This window comes from Sinocyclocheilus grahami, unplaced genomic scaffold (assembly GCF_001515645.1).
Source record: "Sinocyclocheilus grahami isolate Dianchi unplaced genomic scaffold, SAMN03320097.WGS_v1.1 scaffold441.1, whole genome shotgun sequence".
Classification (NCBI taxonomy): domain Eukaryota; kingdom Metazoa; phylum Chordata; class Actinopteri; order Cypriniformes; family Cyprinidae; genus Sinocyclocheilus; species Sinocyclocheilus grahami.
In genome coordinates, this window is record NW_015505620.1 from 319,252 (window position 1) to 328,404 (window position 9,153).

At 33.0% G+C, this 9,153-nt stretch overlaps 1 protein-coding gene across 1 annotated transcript in view; it reads left to right on the forward strand.

Moving 5' to 3' along the window:
* The first annotated feature begins 4,995 nt into the window (after positions 1–4,995).
* Positions 4,996–9,153, forward strand: part of LOC107552098 (transmembrane channel-like protein 6) — a 13,510-nt gene continuing 9,352 nt past the window's right edge. The window contains exons 1-6 of the mRNA XM_016233925.1: positions 4,996–5,019; positions 5,427–5,541; positions 5,634–5,771; positions 7,302–7,433; positions 7,791–7,899; positions 8,827–8,914. Of these exons, the coding sequence (XP_016089411.1) occupies positions 4,996–5,019; positions 5,427–5,541; positions 5,634–5,771; positions 7,302–7,433; positions 7,791–7,899; positions 8,827–8,914 (606 nt within the window). The remainder of the gene's footprint in view (positions 5,020–5,426; positions 5,542–5,633; positions 5,772–7,301; positions 7,434–7,790; positions 7,900–8,826; positions 8,915–9,153) is intronic.

The following is a 9,153-nucleotide window of genomic DNA, read 5'->3' on the forward strand; positions in this document are numbered from 1 at the left end:
CCTTTGCTGGGTTATGCTGGTCCTTTGCTGGTTTATGCTGGTCCTTTTGCTGGTTTATGCTAGTCCTTTGCTGGTTTAAGCTGGTCCTTTGCTGGTTTAAGATGGTCCTTTGCTGGTTTAAGATGGTCCTTTGCTGGTTTATGCTGGTCCTTTGCTGGTTTATGCTAGTCCTTTGCTGGTTTAAACTGGTCCTTTTGCTGGTTTATTCAGCACATGACCAGCATAAACCAGCAAAAGGACCAGCATAAACCAGCAAAGGACCAGCTTAAACCAGCATCCCAGCATCAAAACATACCTAACCAGCATATGCTGTTTTTTTCAACAGGCTTGTGTTTCATAGAAGAAAGAAAGTCATACAGGTTCGGAAACATATGAATGTACCTAACTGATGATAGGAATTTAATTTCATCTCTATCAATTGAGTTACTTCAATACAGTGGACCCAAAAAGTATTTGGACAATTAAGCCACAGTTAAAAATGTTTGTTTTATATACATACTATATAAAAAGTGTCATTTGTTTTAAATAAATATAGCATAAGCACACTTTTCAATCAAAACAGCTCACAAAATGAAGTTTGTTAGGTTTCAAAATCCACTGTCCTGCTTTCAGAAACAGAAGCAAAGTTGAGTTGCTCAAAACTGTGAGTAAATGGCTCCATTCCAGACCTTGCTGCATGTTTGCAGTGTCGATGGAGACGATTCTGACAGACACAGAGGATTTCATTCAATAGCAAAATAATTTAAATCAGCTTTGCTGCAGATGTTAAAATAGGTGACACATTAGAAAATCCACTTACACTGAACTCATGCTACTGACAAATGTATCTATCTAGTGTGTTGTCAAAAGGTGTGATGACGATATGACACGGCCATGAGGTTTTAAAAGTTTCCTGCCGATACAAGTAAATGTTCTCACTGTACCGTATGACTGAATCTGTTATAGCTGACTTTTTCAGATGAAGGCCGAGTTACAGTAATTTGTCAGTCTCTCTACCACGGTAAGGCATCTGTTTACAATATCACATACTGTACCATACTGTAATGTAAAATACCTGTCTCCCACCTGACGCATCTCGGTCTGATGGACGCTGTCATTGATTGTTTGTTTCTTGTGCTCTGTCCTGCTCTATTTTCACAAATGAGAAATATTAGCAGTTTTGGAAATTGCAGACCAGTTGCTGCGAATGATTACTGTGAAGTTTATATGATGAAACACTAAGGGAGAGCGGGGCACAAAGTAACACTTTTTGACTTTCTCAGTTTGTGTAAATCCACATGGGGTTCAGAATAAAAAATGTTTTATCCACAGTAATTTTACACTTGTCTAGTACAAATATGTCGCTTTGTTTCATGATTACAGTGCATACGTTTTTCTTTATTTACCCTCAAAAAATGGAATGTGAAATGTGACAACATGCCCCATAGGTGGGGTACATTGTAACATATGAGGGGCACGTTGTAACATGACCATATGACAGCTTAAAATGTTATCTGATCGCATGAAAAAAAATATACAAGACAAACTAAAATATTTTGTTAATAAAATAAAATAATTATTTTTTTTCAAATAAAATGATGGCGTTTTTTGAAGAGTTAAAAATAATCTGATTTTGGAGTTTGACAATGAACACATTATGCATCCATGCTTGGGACGGCAAAATAAACCAGCAAAAATGCTTTACATATCTTGAAATAATAATTTCTAAACATTAAACATTGACTGTCAGTCTTTATTCACCTGTTTCTCGTTGTTTCTCATTCAAAGTAAATAGAGTATGTTACATCGCTAATGTCATAGATAGAATAGCACATTGTAACGCAGTGTTACAACGTGCTCCATCCACGCAACTAGAATTTAAAACTGGTAAGTGTCTTCTGCTAGTTATCAAAGCATTAAAAAAACGATCTAAACTGATAAATAACAGATTGGAGATTAAAATAATAGCAGATTTGTCTCATTTTATTTGTTAATAAAATAAAATAATTATTTTTTTCAAATAAAATGATGGTGTTTTTGAAGAGTTAAAAATAATCTGATTTTGGAGTTTGACAATGAACACATTATGCATCCATGCTTGGGACGGCAAAATAAACCAGCAAAAATGCTTTACATGTCTTGAAATAATAATTTCTAAACATTAAACATTGACTGTCAGTCTTTATTCACCTGTTTCTCGTTGTTTCTCATTCAAAGTAAATAGAGTATGTTACATCGCTAATGTCATAGATAGAATAGCACATTGTAACGCAGTGTTACAACGTGCTCCATCCACGCAACTAGAATTTAAAACTGGTAAGTGTCTTCTGCTAGTTATCAAAGCATTAAAAAAACGATCTAAACTGATAAATAACAGATTGGAGATTAAAATAATAGCAGATTTGTCTCATTTTAAATGAATAAAAACAGAGAATTTAAATTTTACTATGGTAAAATAAATGTTCAGCGATATCTTCAAAGGATTTTTGAATTTTGGCGCAGTTTTTTCCCTATATAATGTTGATATGGTAACTAATAAATACTGTAAATTTTGTTATGCTAGCATGTGTGGAAATATTCAAACCATTTGAAGAGTTAAAAATAATCTGATTTTGGAGTTTGACAATGAACACATTATGCATCCATGCTTGGGACGGCAAAATAAACCAGCAAAAATGCTTTACATATCTTGAAATAATAATTTCTAAACATTAAACATTGACTGTCAGTCTTTATTCACCTGTTTCTCGTTGTTTCTCATTCAAAGTAAATAGAGTATGTTACATCGCTAATGTCATAGATAGAATAGCACATTGTAACGCAGTGTTACAACGTGCTCCATCCACGCAACTAGAATTTAAAACTGGTAAGTGTCTTCTGCTAGTTATCAAAGCATTAAAAAAACGATCTAAACTGATAAATAACAGATTGGAGATTAAAATAATAGCAGATTTGTCTCATTTTAAATGAATAAAAACAGAGAATTTAAATTTTACTATGGTAAAATAAATGTTCAGCGATATCTTCAAAGGATTTTTGAATTTTGGCGCAGTTTTTTCCCTATATAATGTTGATATGGTAACTAATAAATACTGTAAATTTTGTTATGCTAGCATGTGTGGAAATATTCAAACCACGTGTGTTACAACCAGTGTTGGGGGTAACGCATTACAAGTAACGCGAGTTACGTAACCAGATTACATTTAAAGCTAGTAAAGTAACGCATTACTTTTTAATTTACAAGAGAATAGCTGAGTTACTTTTTCAAATAAGTAATGCAAGTTACTTTTTCCCCCCAATTTATTGATTGGTAGCTCTCCTGTCCCCATGCTGAGAGAAATCAGATGTTACTGTAGTTCTAAAATAAATATGAATATGCATTAATTCTTCTCACTCACAAAAACACAGATTCAGTATTCCTCAAAATGAATAAAAATAATGCAACTCAGAATATGGCGCAAACCTGCAATAATTAAATGTTAAACAACACAAATATCCTTTATGTATTTAATCCTTTTCTAATAACTTCTGACCTTCGATGATCCAGTTCAAGCGTACTAATAAACACTAATTACTCTAGACAAACATTTGTGTCTTTTTTTATTGCTGAAGTGTGTTGAACTTTCTTCTTCTGCATTCTACTGTACGGACGTAAATGGACTTTCCCTTCAGCCTGAGGCTTATTCATTTCACCTTTGGTGTGAAAAGGCTTTTATATCTGCCAAAAATATAACTTTTTTATTTTAAAAACAAACAAGCAAGGCCTGTCCAGATTGAATAAGTAACGCAAAAGTAACATAACGCATTACTTTCCATAAAAAGTAACTAAGTAACGTAATTAGTTACTTTTTTATGGAGTAACGCAATATTGTAATGCATAACTTTTAAAAGTAACTTTCCCCAACACTGGTTACAACTAACCCCGCGTTACTTTGTGCCCTGTGCTCCCCTATTGTGTGTAGTAAAAAGGATACTTTGTGATTTTTTTGTTGTCTACTAATTGAAATAATAAATGTTTTAAATATTTTGATGATCTGTTGTGAGATTAGTACTTAAGAGTGTTGTTTGTATTAAATAATAATAATAATAATAAAATAAAAAATTCGCAAGAAAAGAACCCGTTCTTGTTTCTTCCTCCCAGCATGGGGACTGTGGTTTTTCCCTTTTTTTATGCAGTATGTCAACGGTGACATTGTTTCTGCTGACTGCTAAAGTACCCGTCACTGTTTCTTCATACGAAAGCTTTGTCCAGAGTATTTTCTTCTTAGACTGTGCTGGAAACTTTGCGTAGCAGCAGTTGTTTAGGTGAGTATGGTAATTGGTGGTACTTTATCAGCACAGCTGTCAGACGTATGCTTTTTCTGTCTAAGATGAGTGTTGTTGTTGAATGAATAACATGGGTTGATAGAAAAACTAAAATGAGCTCTGAAAATCTACTGTGATAGACAGTATAGAGCTGAATACCCTCGTGAAAAAGAAGTACACTTTAGCATACTTTTTAAAAGAGTATGTAGTATGGAAATAATATACTTTAAAAGAATATAGCCTACTTAAACATGAACTGAATGTAATGTTAAACACATTTAAATATAATCAAGTACATAACACGTGTTACTATGTTAGTCAACACAAAAAAATAAGTGTACTTGATTCATAGTGATTTGAAGGGTATTTTTAAAGGGGTCATATGATCAATTGTTCCTTTCTCTTTGGAGTGTTACAAGCTCTTGGTGCATAAAGAAGATCTGTAAAGTTGCAAAGACTAAAGTCTCAAATCCAAAGAGATATTCTTTATAAAAGTTAAGCGTCAACCACACCCCCCTAGAACGGCTTGTTTAAACACACCCCCACATGTCTACATCACTGTGTGGGAAGATTTGCATAACGCCGCCCAAATGTTCACGCAAAGAAAGAAGGCATAACTTTTATTCTCGCTGTAGTATTGTTGTTGCCGCCGCCTCCATGTCGTTTAATTTGACATTATTACACAGAGCACTTTCTACAAGTGTACTAAGTATGTTGAGAAACACAGTCAGGAAAGTGTGCTGATTTTAAGAATAATAAATTGATTTTCATTAATATTGTATTGTCTGTAGGTACAGTTTTAATTAATTAATTTATTCATTTTTAAATATACTGTTAAGAGTTGAAGTACGCTACAAGTGCACATTTATACAATTAAGCACACTTCTTTTTGTTTTACAAGAGTAGTTTAACATAAGGAATGGACAAGTATTTTTAAAAGTAAGTTTATGTTATGGTATCTTTTGATGTTGATTTTGACATAAATTAATGACACACTTTTTGTTTTCATGGTTATTTTATGTGGTTTGCAACCTAAGCTAAATTTCTCTGGAAAATAAATCCCAGGCACATATTGCCTCATAATACGAAAGTACATTTCTGATGCTGCTTATGACCTGCATTTTCTGCTCTGATGCACACAGCTCTGGACAGTCTGGATGGCTGCATCCCAGTTTATGGAGACGATTTCCAGTGAAGATGAAGATCAAGACCTGATTGAGCTGGAAGCTATTAGGAGACCATACAGAGCAGTCAAATGTGGGTACACAGCATACAGACAGCCTGACGTAAATCACATAGGATGGAAATAACTTATTTTAACTCTAACTTCTATTTTTTTCTGTTTGTAGTTGATCTGACACAAGCAAATCAAGAAGACTTAGAAGCACAGCATTACCGTGAGCCCAAACACACCAATGCCCTGCACAGGAATAACTGGTCCTCTTCAACCCAGAGGGTCCAGTCTTCCATGCCTAGTCGCTCTATCAGTAAGAGAATGTTTTGATGCTGTTTTTCATATCGATTTTTACAATTAATAAAATCATAGCTTTTTTTTTACTGAAATATGCTCTTGTGGCTGTAACAATAGATCCGAACTTACAAATATTTGCATTTTATTGTATCAGATAACAAAATAATAGTACATGCCAACAAACCCTTCTGAAAAATAAGTATACTTTAGCATATACTTGCTTATTACAGAAATAATATACTTCGAAAGAATATATTTAAGTGTGACATGAGTGTAATGTTTTTGGACTCTTATTACATGTCATTTACAGTGAAATGAAAATATGTTTAAATTGATATTAAATGCAGTTAGCTGAACTTAAAAGTGCTTTTTTTGACCCATGCATTTAAGTACACTTAAGAACATTTTTATATGTGATTTCATAATTAATTCTGCTATTTTTGAAATACGGTTAAAGTGAATGTACTGACAAGCATTTAAACCGAAATATACTTTAATGTACTTTAATTCTACTGAAACTTGTATCTTTAAATACATTTGTAATTACACATGATGAACAACGTATAAACGATGAGTAATGATGAAGTTGCAATTTAGTACATTTAAAATATATTTACTTTAAATGTAATATTGACTTGCACACCATGCAATTATAATCCAGTGCTTTACATGTGCAACACGTCAAAGTAAGTATGCTTCTTTAAAGCATGACAAAATATTATAAAAACATAATGATCTAAAATGTATTTTAAAGTAAAACTTGACATTTTTACAATATAATATAAAGGTTTGACTTCATTACAAAGTACACTTTTTAAAATGTACTTATTGCGTTAAGAAACCATCATGAAAATGTTTTCTCATTAAGTACACTTAAGTGGCCTTTTCTTTAATATTATTTGCAAGTACAATTTTTTTTTGTTAAAATATACTTTTCAAATTTGAAGTACACTCTAAAAAATCTGTAAAAATAGGGCACAAAATACCATGTTAGTTTGAAGGAATTTTCTATTGTATTTATTTTTTACATGTATTTTTACCTGTATTTTGAATTTTCCACTGCATTTCATTGTGTTTTAGAGTTTTTAGAGAAATGCCGGTAAAATGAATGGATAATGTCCCGGTAATGAGCTGCCAGTACTTTTACTGTTATTTCTTACAGTGTACACTACTAAGTGCTCATTCAATACAATTAAGTTCTAGACATTTCCTCTGAACTGACTTTTGCATTTCCTTTTAATCAGTTGATGTTCTGGTGATTTTAAGTGGTTGTTCAAAGTCAGTTCTTCTCAAGTTCACACGTAGCAGAGGAATCACATTAACCATCAACATCATCCACTAATATTTGACAGCCACAAAATGTCCACGTCTTTTATGTTTGTATTTATTAATTTTTTCATTGACACATTAATCTACACTTTATATTTTACGGTACTTGTAGTTTGTTACTTGTAATACAGTCTTCTCCACTAACAATGTATTTATTATCTCCAGTTTCCGGTGTAATGTGTTACATTTATGATGCTTTTTTGCTGTCTTTCCTCAGGATTTAATCAGTCGACTGCGCTCTCCCGATCCACAGAGACGCGTAGAAGACGACCTCTTAGCATTGTGTCCACCGCTCACTGCACTACAGAGCAGGATGTCTTTAGAGAACAGGACGACTGCAAGAATGATGGTTTGCAGCAGTAAAACGCTCACAATGCCAACTATCTGAAGCAATCAGGGCTCATACTATGAGGAATCGAATTTTTCTTGATCTTTGGAGATAAAAGCGTTTGATGTACTGTGAAACATACTGTAACTCTTAGAACTTCCTCCTCAGCGAAAAAGAAAGTTTACTGAAACTAAACTGCAACAACGACTCGTTCTATACTTCTCCAACTTCTTAATTTCACACTTATTTGCATAAAAGTCTTAAAGGCACAGCAACAAGAAACAGGCTGTTTATGTTGGAAATGGTGTTTAGATGCAGAAATCTTTATTAACATTAGAAGTGGACCTCTGACACTTTGTTTCTGTGTTCTGGTTCTAGTGACCCAAAAGGAAGAGCTGCTAAACAAACTACAAGGTTTGTCTGCTGGTGAATGTGTGCGTGTGTTGCGTGAAATGCCCCTTAGTGTCTCTGAGAAGCATCAGATCAGGTGACTTTTAGACAGCATTAGTACATCTTTTAAAAATTAAATCACCTGAGCAGTGTTGGGGAAAGTTACTTTTAAAAGTAATGCATTACAATATTGCGTTACTCCATAAAAAAGTAACTAATCACATTACTTAGTTACTTTTTATAGAAAGTAATGCGTTACGTTACTTTTGCGTTACTTTTTAAATCTGGACAGGGCTTGCTTGTTTGTTTTTCAAATAAAAAAGTTCTATTTTTGGCAAATATAAAAGCCTTTTCACCAAAAGTGAAATGAATAAGAAAGTTAATTTATGTCCGTACAGTAGAATGCAGAAGAAGAAATTTCAACACACTTCAGCAATAAAAAAAGACACAAATGTTTGTCTAGTAATTTTTGCTAGTAATTAGTACGGTTGAACTGGATCATCGAAGGTCAGAAGCAAAGACATTGGTTAATAGAATGGGATTAAATACATAAAGGATATTTGTGTTGTTTAACATTTAATTATTGCAGGTTTGCGTCATATTCTGAGTTGCATTATTTTTATTCATTTTGAGGAATACTGAATCTGTGTTTTTTAAATTTTTTGTGAGTGAGATGAATTAATGCATATTTATATTTATTTTAGAACTACAGTAGCATCTTCTGATTTCTCTCAACATGGGGACAGCAGAGCTACCAATCAATAAATTGGAAAAAAAAGGGAATACAAGTAACTTGCGTTACTTATTTGAAAAAGTAACTCTCTTGTAAATTAAAAAGTAATGCGTTACTTTACTAGTTACTTGAAAAAAGTAATCTGATTACGTAACTCGCGTTACTTGTAATGCGCTACCCCCAACACTGCACCTGAGTGCAATAATTCATTTGTTCTTTGTGTCAAAATGGTTCATTTCATTTTCATTAATCTCAGTCTTTGCGTAATCTTATCTAAATGTGTCTTTTCAGAGGTCTGGTCTTCTGTTGGGAGGCTGGACAGCCTCTCTCTGCTAACAGAGCCCTGTACTGTCATCAGTTTAAAACTTGGTTCTTAAAGGTGAATGTCTTCTTGCATTTAAGATTTAAACACTAACCTGTGTGGTTTAATTTTATTCTATAATATATGAATAAATGTAAAAAAAATTATAAATATATAAATGAAATCATAGGTTAAAGTACTAATAAAAATCCACAAGAAATGGTAACATGATTGCAGATTTAGCATAGATTAGTTATATTTAATTATTAATTTTAATTATTTTTTTTTTACATGGGGGGGGGGGGGGGGGGGGGCAG